General features: G+C 55.7%; 7 protein-coding genes across 7 annotated transcripts; 4 read left to right on the plus strand and 3 right to left on the minus strand.

Annotated features, from left to right (window-relative positions):
- Positions 1-990: 990 nt before the first annotated feature.
- E0L32_002290 (uncharacterized protein) lies at positions 991-1,578 on the plus strand (the record flags this gene model as incomplete). Its single annotated transcript, XM_031136462.1, has 1 exon — positions 991-1,578. One exon carries the CDS (start codon positions 991-993, stop codon positions 1,576-1,578), a length of 588 nt encoding a protein of 195 aa, XP_030988505.1.
- A 292-nt stretch (positions 1,579-1,870) lies between these two features.
- Positions 1,871-2,867, plus strand: E0L32_002291 (uncharacterized protein; the record flags this gene model as incomplete). The annotated part of the gene is made up of 2 exons (XM_031136465.1): positions 1,871-2,063; positions 2,134-2,867. 2 exons carry the CDS (start codon positions 1,871-1,873, stop codon positions 2,865-2,867), a joined length of 927 nt encoding a protein of 308 aa, XP_030988506.1.
- Positions 2,868-3,026: 159 nt separating this feature from the next.
- On the minus strand, positions 3,027-7,872 carry E0L32_002292 (uncharacterized protein; the record flags this gene model as incomplete). Its single annotated transcript, XM_031136466.1, has 8 exons — positions 3,027-3,725; positions 4,171-4,771; positions 4,827-5,563; positions 5,621-6,043; positions 6,128-6,266; positions 6,328-6,656; positions 6,887-7,610; positions 7,694-7,872. 8 exons carry the CDS (start codon positions 7,870-7,872, stop codon positions 3,027-3,029), a joined length of 3,831 nt encoding a protein of 1,276 aa, XP_030988507.1.
- A 660-nt stretch (positions 7,873-8,532) lies between these two features.
- On the minus strand, positions 8,533-10,290 carry E0L32_002293 (uncharacterized protein; the record flags this gene model as incomplete). The annotated part of the gene is made up of 2 exons (XM_031136467.1): positions 8,533-8,642; positions 8,700-10,290. 2 exons carry the CDS (start codon positions 10,288-10,290, stop codon positions 8,533-8,535), a joined length of 1,701 nt encoding a protein of 566 aa, XP_030988508.1.
- Positions 10,291-12,879: 2,589 nt separating this feature from the next.
- E0L32_002294 (uncharacterized protein) lies at positions 12,880-13,536 on the plus strand (the record flags this gene model as incomplete). The annotated part of the gene is made up of 1 exon (XM_031136468.1): positions 12,880-13,536. One exon carries the CDS (start codon positions 12,880-12,882, stop codon positions 13,534-13,536), a length of 657 nt encoding a protein of 218 aa, XP_030988509.1.
- A 469-nt stretch (positions 13,537-14,005) lies between these two features.
- On the plus strand, positions 14,006-16,180 carry E0L32_002295 (uncharacterized protein; the record flags this gene model as incomplete). Its single annotated transcript, XM_031136469.1, has 4 exons — positions 14,006-14,193; positions 14,263-14,291; positions 14,353-14,454; positions 14,520-16,180. 4 exons carry the CDS (start codon positions 14,006-14,008, stop codon positions 16,178-16,180), a joined length of 1,980 nt encoding a protein of 659 aa, XP_030988510.1.
- A 404-nt stretch (positions 16,181-16,584) lies between these two features.
- E0L32_002296 (uncharacterized protein) lies at positions 16,585-18,306 on the minus strand (the record flags this gene model as incomplete). Its single annotated transcript, XM_031136470.1, has 2 exons — positions 16,585-17,998; positions 18,083-18,306. The coding sequence occupies 2 exons, from the start codon at positions 18,304-18,306 to the stop codon at positions 16,585-16,587; spliced, it is 1,638 nt and encodes a 545-aa protein (XP_030988511.1).
- Between the last annotated feature and the right edge of the window lie 579 nt (positions 18,307-18,885).

An 18,885-nucleotide genomic window follows, 5' to 3' on the forward strand; every position in this document is an offset into this window, starting at 1 on the left:
GAACGGACGAGCAGCAATCGATCTGCTCTGATCTACAACCGATGATGGAGGAGATAGGAGAGGGGAAAGACACGCTCTTTTCTCTTCAACAGGACAGAGATGAGGAACAAAAAGGGACTTCTTTGCTACTGCCTGCAGTGGGTGATGTAATGGTTTTCTACTCGGGCGGAATCCCGGGATCACAAGTTGACGGATGTGCGTCTACATTGACTTGATTCATGCAGAATACGGGCTCCGCCTGTCTAGCTACCCTCTGAGCCTCTCTCATGTGAATGGGCGAAGCGAAAAGGAGAACAATGCGACCCTGAGATCCGCATGCCAGCTCTCTGAAACAAGAATACAAGTACAGGCGACGGGAATGGCGGACGGATCCAGCGATCGGCGCCCGAATCCCACTGGACCAGTGCCTGTCAGGGCCCGGATTGGGTCGCTTGGCCTGCGTAGGGGGTTCAAAGGGGGTTTGCCTGAAATAGCGATCTGCTCACTGCCCGCGCCAACGGTCCCTGCCATCTCCATATTTAAGTGGCGCGAAGGGCGGCGCTTGGCGATGACCAGACATTTGTCAGGAAGCGCTTCCTTGCCGAGATTCGTGGATGGAGTACGGATGCTCGAGGATGAGTGCCGGCTCATAAACACTCCTTGCATCTTCGATTTCGCTCTTCAGCCCTATCCTGGCGAGGTGAAGACGTGGATACTTAGGTAGACATGACCTCGGTGATATTTGTCACTTGGTTTGGCTTTTTTCTTTGGGGCTACGTGAAGTAGATTGACAAGGTTGACGAGATTCCATGCATCGTACCAGAATCACAGTAGAGCCGCACAGACCAAGTTCCTTCGTTAGTGATGTCCCAGTGAAACTTTTTGCGCCAATTCTTGATCTTGATCGACATTTCACATTCCTCTTGAGCGCAACGTCTCCGTATTTCAGAGATCTCAACAATCGTCCCCAGTAGCTGGGACTTGGGGTGCGAAAGAGATAGGATCGCAGAGATGCGTCGCGCAGCGGCGACAGCGGCGGCGCGGACCCGGGTCCCCACGACCGCCGAGGTCGTGGCCGGCGCCCGTGTCAACATCGTGCTCAAGGCAGACCAGCCTACTGGCCGGACGGTCGCTGGCACCGTGCGGGACGTCCTGACGCGGGGAAACCATCCGCGCGGCATCAAGGTCCGGCTTGCGGATGGCAGAGTCGGCCGCGTGCAGACCATGGCTTCGACTTCGGAGGGCGACGCGTCGGAGTCGGCGACTCAAGATGATGAAAGCAGTTCCGGTGCGTTCGCATTAGCGGGAGAACATCAAACCTTTGCAGGTTCGGGTCAGCACAACTCCCGGCGAAGTCGGAACAGAGGCGGTAGAGAAGAGCAAGACCGGGCGCCTGAACCTCAAGCAGTCGGTCTCGACGCGTATGTGAAGCAGGCCAAGCCGCGTCGCAAGGGAAAGCAGACGGCTGGCCAGACCTTCGGCGATGCAGCCGCCAACGATGCAGCGCCAGCCCCAACGGTCACTTGTCCTGTCTGCGGCGCCTTCGAGGGCGATGAAGCAGCGGTCGCTCATCATGTAGCTAGCCATTTCGATTGCTGAGAAATGACTGATGAGGGAAGACCATCATGGACAGCCTTTGCCAAGCATATTCTCTTGCCGCCTCGTGACGTTTACCCAGCCTGAGGCTTAAGAGTATGTTGCGGGACGATTTCATGGTACAGCCCGATGAGTCGCCCGTGGCAAACCTCGGCAGCGTCGATCTGCCAAAGCGAGGTGGTAGTTGAAACTTTGAAACACAGGATGCATTCTATTCGCAAGGTTGTCCAGAACAGCGCGCCTCGGACCGAACCGGCGTTCTCAAAATGCTTCCGACCGAAGTGTCCGAGCAGCCATGGTGCCTGCAAGTAGCGAGAATCGACTCATGTCTATTTGTCTTCTGGCTTCTTTTCCGGTCCTGAATCTTGCTGGCCCTACGTCCCGCCTACTGTGGCCATCCTGGTTCCAGTGCGTCCGTTCCGATCTCAACTCGTCCAACGCTGGACTCGAATCGAGCATCCTGACATCCGGCCATCCCGGGCGGGACGGTACCCCGCCATACCTGCATCAACATCCACTTCACGCTTATATTTAAACTGCTCGACTGTCGCCGCGCAGCAACTCTGCTGACCGACAGTCCACACAGCATTTCCAACCCGGCCTCGGAGAGCGCAACCGCAGCCATGACCATCCTCATCCACCACCTGCACGTCTCCCAGTCGGAGCGCATCCCCTGGCTCTGCGAGGAGCTCGGCCTGCCCTACGACCTTAAGCTCTACTCGCGCGCGCCCCTCCTCGCCCCGCCCGAGTACAAGGCGCTCCATCCCGCGGGCAGCGCCCCCACCATCCAGGACGGCGACCTCACCATGGCCGAGAGCGGCGCCATCGTCACCTACCTGTGCCACAAGCACGCCGGCGGCAGGCTCTTCCTCGGCCCCGCCGACCCGGAGTACCCGCACTTCCTGTACTGGTTCCACTGGGTCAACGGCACGTTCACCCCCGCGCTCGCGCGCGCCATGGGCCTCGCCTCCTCGGGGCAGACGGGCCCCATGGCGGACATGACCAGGGCGCGGGTGGCCGGCGGCCTGGCCGCCATGGACGCGCGGCTCAGGGACAACGAGTACCTCGGCGGCAAGGAGTTCTCGGCGGCGGACATCATGGCCGTGTTCCCCGTCACGACGATGCGGTACTTCTACTCCTTGGACCTGAGCCCGTACGAGAACATCCTCAGGTGGTTGAAGACGGTGTCGCAGCGCGAGGCGTACCAGCGGGCGATGAAGAAGTGCGAACCGGACATGGAATTGTGCCTGGGAGCGGAACCCCCGGAGCTGTTTGCAGCCATGAGGCGCTAGGACATGTCGGAGAATGATCTACGGGTTAACATGAGCATCGTTGGCGTTTTTTGGGTGCTGTTTTTGCGATAGATACGCATCTCATGGTTTGGAACTCTCAATAGTATTTAGCAGCATCCTGGTATGCAATAAAAATGGATGGCAAACCACGTCATCGGTTCAAGGCCAGAGGAGATTCCTCTCCCAAGCACCGCCCGCGGCCGTGCGTGTGTACTGCATTCTCTTGTGAAGCCGACTGCTAGCACCTTGCCAAAACTCGACCGCACTCGGGTCGACGGCAAAAACCTTCCAACTCGTCAAAACAAAATCAGGGTCCTTGTCGAAAGTCTCCTTTGCCGCATCCATAGACCTCTCAAGCTGAGCCTCATTCCGGAGCTTCTGGCTCTGCTTCGATCCGAGAGCGGCGACCTTTGAGGACACGGGGCGCTCCGTAAAGTCGCGCTCGCACTCTTCCGCCGGGAGCTGGATCGCCTTCCCGCGGATTCGGACCTGGCGGCCCTGGTCCGGCCAGTAGAACGTCAGGGCTGCGTGGCCGCGGCTCGCCAGCTGGTGTCCCTTGGGGCTGTCGGCCTTGATGGCAAAGTGCCAGCCGCGGTGGTCGACGTTCTTGAGGATCAAGACTCGGGCATCCGGGAGGCCCTGACCATCGACCGTGGACAGCGTCATGGCGTGCGGCTCCTTTACTCCAGCTTTGACGGCTTCGTTGAGCCATGTTCCAAATGCTTCTTGAGGCGTGGGCGGAAATGCGGCGGCATCCCACTCTATGAAGGGACCTTGGAGGACCTTGAGATTGCGTAGTTCGCTTCTTATATCATGATCTTGTCCGGTGCTCATTTTCTGACGCGTGTATGCCACTTTCTATTGAGAAAATAGTGATTGCTTGGACTGAAGATATTCAGATTGGATGGTAGAAGCTCGGGAACGAGAGCAACAAAGACTTGCTGTGGGGATGACTCACATGGCTTTCGGCCCCCGCGTCGATGCGCCATTTAGTATGCAAGGAGACGACCAATATCAAGGGGTTGAGACTCGCACTCGGAAAGATAGAAAACGTATGCCCTGCCCCCTGTTGGAATAAGGATTTGCAAGTATCAATATGGTGACTTCGCATGATGGAACAAAATCTGATCTACAACTCTCCAGCATGTAGTTTGTCATTGGTGGCGCTTATTTCTACAGCACTTCCCTTTATAAGATCAAATCCGTTGTCAATCTAAGTGAACACCAACAAAACGTTCATCGTTCTAACTTATTGATGACCGGGTTTCTCTTACCTCATCATGCCCTAGCTGTTCTTCAGTACTAAGCGGTAAGTAGCAACCTCGAACGGGTGCAAGGTGACTTCGAACGCTCCATCATGCACCGAAATTTCCTCCAAATCATCTTCGAGAATGTTGGTCTTAAATACCTTCTCGACTGCATACGCAGCCTTGATCTTTCCTCTTCCCATACCACCCAGAGCGTCATAGATTCGCACAATAACGTTCTTCCCCTTCCTCTTTGGCAAATTGTCCTGTGACACGTCTTCGTCATCCTCGCCGCGCTTGACCCAGTCCAGGACAAGATTGTCGTCACCCGTAAGAGTGATAGGGGTTTGCGACAAGATGGAGGACTTGCCACTGGGAGCTGCAACTAGACGCATGGGGTTGTTGAAGTTGAATGCGGTCTGGACGATTTGGGCACCGAGACTGCCCTGATGAGGCATGATGGCCCAGCGGATTCGGTGCTGCCCCATATCCGCGTTGCCATCGGGTGCCTTGGGCGACCTCAACAGTGATAGACGCATGACGTTGCCCACCGTGGTGAAGCCGTACTTGCTATCGTTGAGGATGGACACACCATAATTGTGCTCCGAGAGATCGGCAAACTTGTGGCAACAGACCTCAAACTTGGCCATGTCCCATCTTGAAATTTGTTAGGAGTCGAGACGGAGGATCTGGAGGATTGAAGAATACTTACGAGGTATTGTAGTGAGTCGGGCGCTTGATAATACCATACTGTGTCTCGTACGAAGCCTCAGTGTTGCGAACCTGCACAGGGAACTCGACCTTGAGGAACTTCATCGTCTCGTGCCAGTCGACATCTGCCGAGCACTCGACGAACGAGGGCTGCCCGTCGAGGGCAGCTGTCAGCGATATGACAGTCTTCATAGAGCTAGCTTCGCTAATGCGCGTCTCCACAACGACACTCGCTCTGTAGCCCTTGTCCTCATGGATCTTGGTCGTCGAGTTCACCAGCTCCTCGCGGGTCTCCAGGTGGTACACTTCTACGTCCCATGCCTGCCAGTAGACCGGCTTGTCGTCGAAGACGACGAACTGGTTTGCCTTACCGCACACTGTTTCTCGTCGTGCTTTTCGGTCATAGATCGACGTGATGCACCCGTGCTCAATCTTTACCGTGAGGTCATCGTTTTCGAGCTGGAAGACACCCTTGGTAGTCTCCTTCACAGCGACTAGACCCACGCCATCGCCGGAGGTCTTGATTGATTGCACTGCTAGCGCATGGCCTTGACCTGACGCGATAACGGCCTCCGTCTTCGACGTTGCTATCAGCTCCTTGCGTGGCCAAGGCAATGTGTTCAGAGCGATGACATTGTCGAAATTCTGGGTTCCCACTTCCTTGAGACTTTCGATACCCAAGCTTTGGAAAATACGCTGCAGGAGCGAATTTCCGGTCTGTTTCACGTTGGCATACACCTAGTCTCGAGTTAGCCTGTTGCTCGAACGCCGCACACTCGCCGCGACTTTGTTCACCTTGTCCGAGTCGTCGTAACACATCTCAATCGCAGTCCCGGGCAAGCAATCGTGGAATTGGCAAAGCATCAGGCCCTGCCAGAGTTCGTCCAGCTCCTTCTTGGGATACTTGTAGTCTTTGTCCTGGATAGAAGCGATGGTTGCCAGCAACTCGATGTCGTGCAACAGGATTTCCGAGGTTCGATTCTCAAGTTTTGTACGGGCTTGCGTGGTGTAGACGCCACGATGGAGCTCAAAATACAGCTCGCCGTACCAAGTCACGAGCGAGGAGGCCTTTGTCTCGAGGCGGTCGAAGAATTGGTCGACAGTCGCCCCGGCGTGAACGCGGGGGATGACTCCCATGGTGTCGGCCAATCCTCGGAGCCGTCTCAGCCTTTCCATGTGTTGCCATGTCGGGCCGCCTCCGCCATCTCCCTTTCCAAACTGTTCGCAGTCTTCTGTTAGCAGCCGTACTCTGATGTGTTTCATATGAACTACAACGGGTAGATCAAAGTGTAAGGTACTTACAGCCATCAGAGCAGTGTTGTCCTGATCTAGGGACTTGTGGTTGGATATACTTCGTGTGATATCCAAATAGTTGCCCTCGGCGGTGTACGTCTTGCACGGCGGCATGTGGCAAATCACCTGGCTGCCGTCAAGCGCCACCCTGGACAAGAGAACGACCACGTCAGCTCGGCACTCTTCTCAGTCGTCTTTGAACGACCTACCAGTTGAAAGTGGTGTGGGGAAACTCATTGACACTGTTGAAGCACGGCTTTTGCGTCATGAATCTCGTCATGCCAGCGAGTCGACAGATCTGGGGGATTTGGCAGGAAAAGCCAAACGTATCCGGCAGCCAAGACGTAGTCGATCGGATCCCGAACTCAGCTTCGAAGAAGCGCTGGCCGTAGAGGAATTGGCGGACGAGCGACTCACCGCAGGGCAGATTTGTATCGTGTTCAACCCAAGATCCGCCGATGGGATGGAACTGCCCGGACTTGACCTTTGCCTTGACGCGTTCCCACCCGTACGGATAGAGCTTTTTCAGCCAATGAAACTATACACGGGCCAGGTCAGTTTCTTTGCTCTGTATGAAGTCGTTAATGACTGCCCCCTGACCTGTTGAGCTTGTGAGCAAGCAAAGTTCAGCTCCGGATACCGGTCCATCAAATCGCACTGATTAGACCAGGATCGCACAACTTTTCGCTTCGTCTCTTCCCAGGGCCATAACCAGCATGTATCAATGTGGCAGTGACCAATGGCGTAGACAGTCGGTCTTCGATCTACTAATTGGCTCTCATAGACTGCTGCCGAATTGATCTGGTCTCCAAGATACTCAGCAGCAATCTTGCGACACGCCAGGATAGAGCTGTCGTCACCGACTCGAAACGTATCGATAATCCTACTCGCCACATTGAGCGCCTCGTGCTGCTCCCATGAGTCTTCGGGCAACTCAGTTGCCGCATCGTGGATGATGCCGAAGTCGACATGCAGCATCCTCGCCTCGTAGTTGACGGCGACAAGTTCCGCCTTGGATAGCTGGAAGTACTTGTTCTGGTCGGGCGGCTGGATGGAGTCTCCGCCAGCGTTGTTCTTGAAGATCGGACGGCCCGGTCCGTTGCCAAACATGCCGTTGCAGGCCATCTCGAGGTAGATGACGTGCTCCTTGCCATCCTTGAACGACGCCGGGACCACCCACTCGACGCGCTCGCCGCGGCCGGTCAGCCCCTGGAGCGGGTTGCCATCGGCCGTCCAGACCGTGGCTTCGTTGCTGCAGTCCCAGTGGAGCTCGACGTGGGCATCCTTCTTGCAGAGCGCTTCGGGCAGAGTGAGCGCGCATCTGAACCAGTGTGTTGTCCAAGAGGGGCCGAAAGACTCGCCGACCTGCGTTTCCCGGTGTGAGTTTGAGGCAGATGTGGCCTCGGAGAAAGTCGGACGCGATGTGCCGGGTGCGTCCCAGACGGACAGCTTGACGTGTGGCGAGCCGGTGTACACGCCACGGTTCAGGGCGCTTTGGCAAGTGAAATTACGATATCAGCAAAGCATCCTAATGACGGCAGGTCTTCCGGTACTTGGGTAAATGCATAGACTCACGCCAGCAAGTTCACCTTTTCCCACTGTCCCGGGGTGAAAAAATTGACCAAGCGCTTCTTGTATAACGAGGTGATCTTCTTGCCGACCGGGCCCGGAGCTCGCACGGGGTACGGTGTTGCGGTGGTGGCTAGCCCCGGACCCGAGTCATGGAGAGCCGTGTGCGTCCCGTGTGAGCACATTGGGGGCGGCTGGAGGGCGTGGCGAGCTGTCTTTGTTGGTGTATGTCGGTACACTGGTGCTATCGCTCCGAGGGAAGAAATTGGAGAAGTCGGGCCAGGGTAATGCAACCACCTCACGTACTGCTCATGGGTCAATAGATATTGGGGCAAAGAAACCCAAGGAAATGGGCATCCGATGCCCGCACCTGGGGCTCTTCGTATCAAATCACCGTGCCGCAAAACCAAGCAACTACAGGGAATGAATCAAGTAATACCTGCGCACCTGCGCTATGCTGATGGGTCTAACACTGGAGCTCGGGGTATCTTCGCCGAAAGCAAACCATGTCCTGGAGACGGGGCATCATGACTATCGCTGCTTGGCATGCCCCGTAAACGGGCCGTACTTCCCCGTAGCTCTCCAGTCAAACCCCGCAACCTCCAGGTTGGGGCTATGGGGAACAGAGTGCTGTTAGGCAAGATATGTAGAGAAATGTTTAAACGAATAGATCACTTGAATGCCAGGCAAATGGGTCTGAACCACGCGAGGGACTTGTTCCTAAATTGCTATGAAGTGGTGGCAGCCAAGGCTACCAAGTCTACATGGCATCTGGGATTGACCATCAGTTCTAGAAACGTATTCGGCCAGTCCTAATGCGGATATGTACTATCATAAATTATCAACTACTTCGCGCGTCTATCCTCCTGAATCTCGGGTGCTGGGGCGGGAGTCTCAGTGTGCTCGACGTCGAGGATCTTGGCAGCAGTCGGGTCGGGCGGGGTGAACTCGAAGACTAGAGCAGACGTGTTAGAGAATGGGGGCCTCCAGTAGCGGATATGAGAGAACTTACTATCGGCAGGAGTCGTCGCGAACTTGCGAGCATCGATCTTCTTCTGGAAGAGGTAGTCAATCTCGGCAAAGCTGCGCTCCTTGGTCTCGGGCAGGAAGAACCAGATCCAGACGACCCAAAGGAAGCACAGTCCGAAGTAGAACATGCCGGTCTTGGCGCCCCAGTTCCAGGCGTCGCTGGTCGCGTTGAGCATGCGCGGGTTGATCTGCTGGGTGATGATGCCGCAGCACACGTAGATGGCACGGCCCAGGACGATGGTCTGGGCACGGACACGGCTGGCCGCAATCTCGGCGACGACGACGTAGGTCGTGGGGCCGAGGGAGATCTTGAAGATGCACTGCACGATGATCAAGAAAACAGCAGTCGGGATGGCAGACTGCGAGCGGGTTGTGGCGAATCCGACAATGCCGGTGATGAGCATGAAGAAGCCGATACCAATAGTCCCGAAGAGATAGAAGGTGCGACGTCCAATCTTGCCCATGAGCACGATGGCAGTGCCTGTGGCCACAATGTTGACAGACTGAATGGCCATGTTGTAGTTGAAAGCCATGGTGGCGTCCATGCCGATGGAGGTGAGCATGATGGCAGCGTACTGTGTGATAGACTGGCCGTTGAACATCTGGATGACCCAAGCCATGCAGACGACAGCCGTGCGGCGCAGATTGGTGCCATGGAAGCAGTCTTTGTAGCTGGCGCCGGCCGCCTCGATCTTCTCCATTTCGTTGGTGTGCTTCATTAGAGCGAGCGTCTCAGCCATGCTCTGCTCAGTGTAGTGATCCTTGCGCGCGAGGCGACGCAGGCTCTTCTCGGCATCCTCAATGCGGCCGCGGCGCACGAGGTACCAGGGACTCTCTGGCGCGACACAGCCGACGATAAATAGAGGAGGAATCCAGACCCACTGGACGGCATACGGGATGCGCCAGCCGGCATCGCTCAGGTTGTTGACGGAGCTACGAAGGACACCAGTTGCGAGGAAACTGCCAGCCCCCCAGCACATGGACACCCAGGCAGTCAGGTAACCACGCATAGCCGGCGGGCAAATCTCGGCGGCGTAGGCGGTAGTGAGGGTCTGGAAGATACCCCATGGGATACCGCAGATAATGTTACCAGCGAGCAGCATTTCGACGTTGACGGCGAAGAAGAGGATGAAGATGCAACCGGCCATGAGGACCATGGTGCCGACGTAGACCTTCTTGGAACCGAATCGGGACTGCAGGTAGCCGTTCAATAACAGACCAAAGATCGATCCAATGTTGTTGCCGGCACCGATGGCTCCCTGCCACTGGGTTGAGATATGTTGCTTGCCGTTGGCATCGGGCCATCCGAAGCGCCTGAGGTAGGCCGGATGCGCAAAGAAGTTGTTGATAAGACCGACATCCATGCCCTCCATAATCAAAGCCATGCTGAGAAGCATGCTGTAGACGGCGGCGGGCCAGTACCGCCGGAAGAGTTCCTTGCGCGGGAGCTGGGTTTCCTCCTCGCCGGTTGCGATAGCAGCCTCGATGAGCTCGACCTGAGGATTGTACACCGCATAGTTGGTGGCTGACGGCCTGGGGCCTAGCTCCGCCTTGTTGTCGTCGCGAGCGGCCATGGTGTTCGTCGTTGCTGTTGTCGAAGTTAGGGAAGGAGAAGGGCAACCGGCCTGGGCTGGTGCCAGTGAGGAGAGAGGGGGAACAAGCCAGAAGATATGGACCTCACGCCGCAGGGTGACATTCGTGCTGATCCCACCCCAAGAATCCAATGGTGTTGTGAGGCACCTTCGTGCCCTGTTGCCCAGCCTCCGCCTGAATGCCCAGTCTTCCAATCATCTGCCCACTGTGGATAAACTCGGCCGACGCAAACCCGAGCTATCTCCCAAAACGTCTGGGGTTCCCCATGGGGTCCACGAATCAGAGGCGCTGGTCGGCGGAGTTGAACAAGTACTTGTAAGTTATTACTAACCTCTCTTGTAGCAGCCTGTCGCACTGGCACAAGATAGCTCGCATAAATACTGGGGAGATCTGGATCCAGCGGGGATACTCTACCTGCAAGAGAGTCGCTAATTTCGCCTGCAACCTTCGGGGAAGACTCCCCAATCCGACGTTAGAGCATCGGCAACCCGGAAAACAAGACCGTTGGCGTGCGGCAAAGCCCGTCTGCCCCCGCGCCTCACTCTGCCCCAGCGCGAGACGGCGACAAGGGGCAAATATCACATAATTGCCAAGACAATCGATCGGGCAACCCGCGACAAAGCAGCGCAACATGACTCGCATTTTCGCACATCGAGGGCCGAGCCATCCATTCTCTGGCCGACTGCCGTTCCCGGTCCCGGGTTCGGTTGCATAACAGGTGGGGAAGGTGTTGTGGCGCGACTCGAGGACGTGGGGGCTGAAGCCTCATGCTGGGTTGGGGTTGATGGTAGACTTCTCATCTGTAGCTTCACAATGACCTCGGTTCTCTCCCGCCTCTCTGCTATACCAGTTGTCGAGCCCCCCCTTAAGCCCTCAGACAGCTATCCCCAGCCTGCCACCCCACTAAGCATTGCCTGATGCTCGTCCGAATTTGCGGGTATCTTGATCACTTCGGTCTATTCGGTTACGAGTATCTATTTTCTTGATTGGTTCTGGTGATGTAGAGCCTCTTGTCCCACTTCCCTACAATTTGAAGGCGGCTGACCATGTGGCCAAGCTCATAAGGGCAGAAGTCTGAGGGGTAGAGTATGTGGTAGGTTGGTGATCGGGGTTTGGCCAACTCCAGGGTCTGAGCGAACAAGTATAGTTTAAAGGGATCCAATGATACAAGTAGGGACCACGGTCGATCAGTAGCATTTCTGGCAACAGCGCATATGAGTCGGTAACGAGATACGTTGAACGTTTTAGTCAGCTTTGCGCTCTCTGTCGTTAGCACAGGACTCAAAACTCCCTGGAGAATCTATATAGAGCGTCGTACATCTCTCGTACCCGTATCAAATGGCTCAAATGGCTCTTTCCGCAATATTGATGCCTGCTTGCTTGTCCTGGGCCATGTAAAGTTTCGCGTACCTGCATAGAAACACCGAAATCTCGGTGGGCCTGTCCATCCAAACCCGATCGTTGCGTTCAACAAGGGCTCAGATGAATTGTAAGTTATGTAACACTAATATGAAATTCGCGCTGTGGGGTGAGAATTCACCTAGAGACAAGACTGGTGAGACTTGGACCGCCGCTATTCGTATGCGTCTGGCTGACTAGGCTTCCCTTCAAGAATTTATGAAACTCACAAGATTCTGCGCAGTATGCCTCTTTAGCATCGCATAGATAGCAGTGCACTGATAGTAAACGGCTTTTGCCGAATGTTACCTGAACTTTACTTATGGCTTAGCTTGTCGATGCCAAGACAGAGTTCGTTTGTGATGGCTACGGAGCCAATCAGTATATCTAATTGCATTGGATATCTTCTTTTAAGACAACTTCGAGGGTCACGCGCCAGTTCCGTCCATAACGCACAGTTGTTGATAGAGGTTGACCAGCACTCTGCATATATTTGGGAGGAGCATGCACAGACTTGAGACGACGACGTCGTCCAAGATGAACTCGAGCAGACACTCGAGCAAATGCTTCGAAATGAATGAACCAGGTCCCGCCGTTTCACAGTTCAAGCTTTGAAGGCTTGAGGCTATGGAAGTTTGGTCCACGACAAGAGTGGTGACTCGCATGAGAAAATCCGTCACCAGATGTATTCAGTTAATGTCGACTCCTTACAGGAACGAGAATACAAAAAAGCAAGATCTACGGGCCGGATTGTTTCGAACTCGATGACATAATTACATATCAAGCCTGACTGCAGAATGGTGCGCGCTCGCTTGGCCCCCATCGTATGTGATTCTAGTGATGTGGAAGGGCTGAGTGCCAAACCTATCAGCTTTGCAGTTTGTATGCAAGCTTCCCACACCATCCACTCAGCAGTAGCGATTGCGATTTGCGCCTGCAATTCTCATAGGTAAGCACCCCGTAGGCAGGTCGCATATACCGCCCGATTTTGCTGCCGCCTTGTGCCACCATGTGCTGCGCGTAGCCTTCTCACACACCGACGGGTAGAAAAAGGGAGGGGGATGACCACCCCGACTCAGCAGGTTTCCCTTTCACTTCTTTCATCCTCAATCCACTGCGCACGCAGCAAAAGTGCCCCTCGTTCATGCTCGCTTCCGCACGTCTGAAGCGGAATGGAGTACTACGGCGCCCCTCGTCGCGGGGGATACCGCGTCAGCGCGGATCCCTACCTTGAGGCTGATTACTACCCTGGCCGCCGCAATCCGCCAGCCTACCGCTACTTGCGCGATCCTCATATTCACGATATGGAGCATCTGGGCGATTTCGCTACGCGACACGTCCTTCCGGCCCTGCAGCGCGAGTACCCTGACCGCCCTGTCCGCATCATCGTGAACCAGGGCACCTTGCACCTACGCGATGACGACGCCGGCATCACCACTCATCGCAGTCATTACCGCCATTACCCCAATCCGCTGAATGGCAGCAACACGATGCTTTACAATGCTCAGGGCGCTACGGTGGTCGTCGGAGAGCCGCCCGTACCGGTCCGGGAGTTCCGGGAATCCAGTGCTTGTGGGCCCCGGTACAGCGTCGAGCCGGAGCCAGTCGTCTACGAGAGAACCACATCGCTGCCACGAGGCTGTATTAGGTGCCGAGTCAAGAGGAACGCGGGACTTGCAGCACCGTGCCTGGAATGCGAGATTGCGGCCGACCTGAAAGCCGAGAGGCAAGCTAGGAGGGAGCGCGAGCGTGATGTCGGGGTTGATGTCGAATACGTGCGGACAAGGGATATCGAAGTTCCTCGCCGCTGGGACAGGCGCTATTATTAGATGGATCATTGCAAAGGGGGTTACGGTACTGTTGAAAGAAGACTAGATTGCCATTATCATTCTCCTTTTGTCGGGCTTTCGGTATTTCGAAGATGTGTTCAAGACCTCCTGTGTTTGAGCTAGCCGCCTATTTTACGTTTTAGCGAACTCGTCCCTTCTTGGCCCCCCACATCTCATGGCTTGTTCGACACCACGCACCAATGACCACGCGCTTTTCTCAATGTGAAGCGGCTCGTGAAGTCTTGGGAGCCTCAAACAGGCATTTACAGTGACTAATTGGCATGCTGGTCAGTGCTTGGCTCGGGAGTCGTGGCTTTATTACGTGGAATCTGTCCCCTGGTGGCTTCGCGGCGCGTCTTTTCCTGCTCTGCTTGCTTGCCCAGCGATTCTTGATTTTCCTAATGGCAGTTTGCACCCCTGAAAGTCTATGCGCAGAAGAAAGCCGCCGTGCAGGGCGCCGTGCAAGCAGATGACCTTTCCGGCCAAGAGCTATGCCGAGGCCTGGACGGCCGACGGGCGTTCGGCGGAGGAGGACGAGGGCCTGGTCGCCGGCGGCAGCTCCGAGACGGAGGCTTGCTTGCCTGTTGAGCAGGCGGATGAGCTCGGTAATATTCCCGTACTGTCTTCGACGTATCCGGTATATGTTACAATACACCGGTAAGTCACCCACAAGGATGATGCATGTCGACATGTGGTGTTCGGCTCGACTTACCCACTCTACACCAGCATTCAACGTTTGATTCTTGCGAGCATTGGTTAGTCATCTGTCTCTTCTTTCTGCTGCAAGCCACCATACTGACGTCGTGTCTGCTAAAGATGAACCCTATACTCTTGAGCAGTTGAAACACCCACGCATCAACGCACTCATCGTCCAGCCCTTGGTCGACAGGCTTTATGATGCCGATGACATCTCTACGGGTGAGTGTGCATACCCTTGCCACGCTGGCCCAATGTCAACACTGTTATCTGACCATGTGCTATAGTGTACTGCCTGTTGGCCAACAAATTGCACTTCATGCGTGAGCAGTCGACCTCTGTGCACCAAGCCGTCACGACGGCGCGAGCGACCCTGTGCGAAGTACTTGCTACTCGCATCCTGCGGCAGTTTCACGAAGTCAACTCGGGCAATCAAGGGCTTTTGCTACTCTCTCGCATGCTCGTAGAAGGATTTGACCCATTCCAGGGCGCGCCCCAGGCCGTTGAGACTGGCGGCCGGCAACGTGTTCAATGGCCGGTTCAGGAGAGAGGCGGTCATGAACGCAAGGTCACCGCTCTCGAGCTTGCCATCTTGTCCGAGAGCAAGATGTTTATCAGCTCGGCCGGATGCCAGAGAGTTGTCAACGCAGTGTATGAAGGGCGTGTCATCTACACCCCTTTGTCCTTTGTCGACATCCTGCCGGACCATTACAAGCATCGTCCCGTCTCACTCTACGATCCACGCAAGGCACCTATTCTTAACCACCACCGCCTCATTGTACCGCGCTCTCGCAACTTGATCGAATTCATCCACTTTCTTGTCCTACTGGCTCTCTACCTATTGACTATGTTGTATCGGAACAGCAGTAGCGAGATATTTGAGCTGCTGTTTTGTCTCTACACAGCTGGGTGGGTCTTGGATGAGATTGCTGCCGTGGTCGAACATGGCTGGGAAGTACACTCCCAGAGTCTATGGTCCTTTCTCGACATTACATTTTCGTCCATCTACGGCGTCTATCTACTAGCTCGTGTCTACGACATCATCGTCGGGCGCTTCCCCAACGGACATGGCCTACACATACTGGCTCTGGCAGCCCCGATACTTCTCACGCGAGTCGCCTTCAACATCATGCCCAACAATATCGTCTTCATCTCACTTCACGCCATGATGAAGGACTTCATGCTTCTCACCTTCTTGGCTGCATGGTGTTTTATGGGTTTCCTACTTGCACTGCAATGGCTCATCGATGCAAACGATAATTTTAGCGAGACTCCAACGTGGTTCACCATCGTCAAGTGGATGTTGTGGATCTGGTTCGGTCTGGACGGAACGGGCATCGAAGAGTCTGTGCAGTTCCACCTCATCTTTGGTCCGGCACTGATGATCGGTTTCGCCTTCCTGGGGAACACTCTGTTTCTCACGATCCTGGTGGCCATGCTCACAAACACCTTTTCCAAGATCATCGCGGACGAGACATCAGAGGTTCGCTTCCGCCGAGCTGTGCTCACCTTTGAAGGAGTCAAGAGCGACGCAATCTTCGCATACCCCCCACCGTTTAACATATTCGCCCTCCTCTTCCTGCTGCCGCTCAAGTTCTTCGTGTCGGCAAAGACATTCCACTCGGTCAACGTCAACCTCATCCGCGCGCTGAACCTGCCCACGCTCCTGCTGATCACGCTGTACGAGCGCCATCAGTTTTCCAGCAGGACGCGGAGGAAGGGGAAGAACTCCTTCTTGGCGTGGCAGTTCAACTACTTCTCGCCGCATGCCGACATCGACGCTGTGTTCAAAGCGGTGCCCCCGCCAGAGATCTGCGATGCCATCGAGGCCCTGGACAGGATTGGTGATGCGGTGTCGGAGAAGTCGGCTGGTCCGTCCCGCCGAAGACCAGTGCCACCACGGGCTTGGTCTCCTCACTTGCCGATGACGGGGGAGCATGAGGACTAGCAAAGATGTTGCTGGGCAATAGCGTTGTATGACCTTTTGGTAGAATAGATAGACTTACAATTCAGAGAATAGACAAATGCAACATCACTGTACACTGAGTCCACCTTGCTGGTTTCCATAGGACATGCCCCTTGAGTCAGTCCGTGTCTGAACATAAGCGTGGACTTTGCGAGAGAATGATCATATGAGTCCTGTCTGAGGGATTTGCAGAGGGAGGTCAAGCCTCGAGCGGAAGCAGTGGAATTCAAGTATTCAGCACTACCTACTCAAGTCAACTATTGACCTAGTGCACATGCAATTCCGATCTTGATGCAGATCCAAAACAGTGCCAAAAATGTCTATACAACAACAATTCTACTAAGAGTGCAACCATTAGATTAGTGAGTTACCGTTCCTCCCTGGCCTCACGCAGCCCACGAACGCTTCCTCAAAATGACTCTCATGTCCTCGGTGGGCTTCTTGACGCCGGTTCCTGGAATCGTGCCGGGCATCTTCCATGCCGCGCCGTCCGCGGGCTCCATGTCCCACAGCGTGACAATGGCAGCGCCGATGGCGAGGATCTCCTTCTCGGCAAAGGTACGTCCCTTGCAGATCCCCGTCCCCAGACCCCAGGGCTTCAACTTTCCGTACCGGGCGATCCTCCGACCAGACTCGTCCTCCTCGATGAAGCGGGCCGGGTCGAACTTGGTAGGATCGGGGTAGAGCTCCGGGTCGTACTGGGCCACAGCGTGTGGAGCAGAAAGCCATGTGCCAGCCTTGAGGTCGTGCGTGTGCCCTCCAGCGTGGAGCGTCAGGGGACGGTTCAGGTAGCGTATCGAAGTCGGCTCGCTAGTGAGGCGGAAGGTCTCGAAGAGCGCCGATTTGAGCAGAGGGCAGTCTCGGGACAGTCCCGCGGGGTCGTAGGAGGTGATCTCGGGCTCGTCGCCCGGATTCGCGGCGGCCAGCTGTACATAGGGCGCAACCTCTTTGCGAATGCTGTCCAGGAGACCGGGTGTGGAGTAGACATATCCGATGAACCAGAACAGAAGCGGCTGCGTGTTGCCGTTCTGGGCCCAAAAGATTCCTAGGTCTGACTGGCCTCGGTGGTGGACAGAGTAGCCGTGCTCGATGTAGACCTTGTTACGCTCCAGGGCCACGGCGCTTACATCAGACATGTCGGCATCAAAGTCGACGGGCTCTCCATTCTGGTACTGAGTGATGCGGCGGTACAGTCCCTCTAATTCCTTGTGCATGCGGGACCGGGCCGCGACGCCTTCCCGTAGTCCCTTGATGGGCGCCCACTTGGGAACCCCGATGATCAGGAGTGGAAAGGCGTCGTTGTCGAAGGACCACAGGTCCGACAGGATAGTCTCGTAGCGATCCACAAAGTCCTGGCCGTAGAGCAGAGGAATGGCGATGCACGCGCCAAAATCGCGCAGCAGCTTGGCGAGGCTCACCTCCACGGCCTTGTCGTCGATGATGCGCCGCTGGGCCGAGAGTTCCCATTTCTGGAGCTTAGCATCGGGACTGAACGTCGCGAGCCTGGCGATCTTGCCCGGCACATCGGCACGGAGTATCGCCGCCGTCGAAGCTGCGTCGTTGACAAACAGGCGCTCAACAGCCACGTACAGGCCCTTGGAAGACGCGTTGGCCTTGTCGAACAGCTCGTCCGTGGCGTCCATGCCAAAGACGCGCGTCGTCATGGTCCAGTCGCGCATGTGGCCGCTGAGCGAGGACGACGGCGCCGCGAAGAAGCGGTCCTGGCCCTTGATGTCAAGCAGGATGGAGTGCTTTGACGTGACGCCGAAGAGGGCGCCGGTGCGTCGGCGGAGCATCGAGCTGGGAACGGGCGGGGCCGGGGATGTCAGTGGGATGGAGTTCCTTGCAGGAGAAATGCGCGTGCCGGCAGCGTCGGGAACTTACCAGAGCCGCAGGCCAAGGCCGCCGGAGGCGACGAGGACGCTGGTCAGGGCGATTTCGATGGGAACCCATGCGGGCAGGTTCACCTGCTTGGACGCCTTGCGGGAGACGGCATTGAGCAGCAGGGCGCTGGCAATCAAGACGAGCAAGGCCGTCGCGTAAGGGTGGCTGCTCGCTCTGGCGACCAGGCCCAGCTGGGTCGCAGCGGCTTCTGTCGTCGCGTTCATCATGACACGCACGGACGATGAGCTCAGATCCCGTAAAGAGGCGTTTCGCTCTTCTTCGGGATATTGTCACGAGCAATGTGGTTCCCCTGAAATGGGCGCTGAGGAAGCCAACTTTGTCCTGCCCCCAAGCTTGCCTCGCATGCTGAGAAAAGTCGCAAATCCGAGCGACCCTTTTAGTGCTGACCTCGTTAGCTTGGACCAGGATGGGCGTCGATCCCGGTCAATCCAACGTATCAATCAATCGATATAACTGGGGACATGAAACTGTGGGGCTGCTTGCTTTCGATCACTTGAAATAGCTGTCAATGAATGGACTACTCGTACGAAGTAGTTTCATTTTCAGCATATGCTTGCTCATCACCAAAGTCGAGGCTCTCCAACCTCGTCCTGGAGACACACACCCTGCCACATCACGCGGCACACTGCCAACGGCGACCATTACAAATAGCAAGCTCGGGTAAATCTGCGTCTATTCTGAGGAGTGTATGGATTCAAACAGGTTGGTGCCAAAGATAGTAGTCAAGCTACATCATGAGCCAGCCTCATATGAAAACTGCAAGGGTCACGGATAAGTACAAT

This window comes from Thyridium curvatum (genome assembly GCF_004353045.1).
Source record: "Thyridium curvatum strain D216 chromosome Unknown NODE_9_length_649264_cov_80.371750, whole genome shotgun sequence".
NCBI lineage: Eukaryota > Fungi > Ascomycota > Sordariomycetes > Thyridiales > Thyridiaceae > Thyridium > Thyridium curvatum.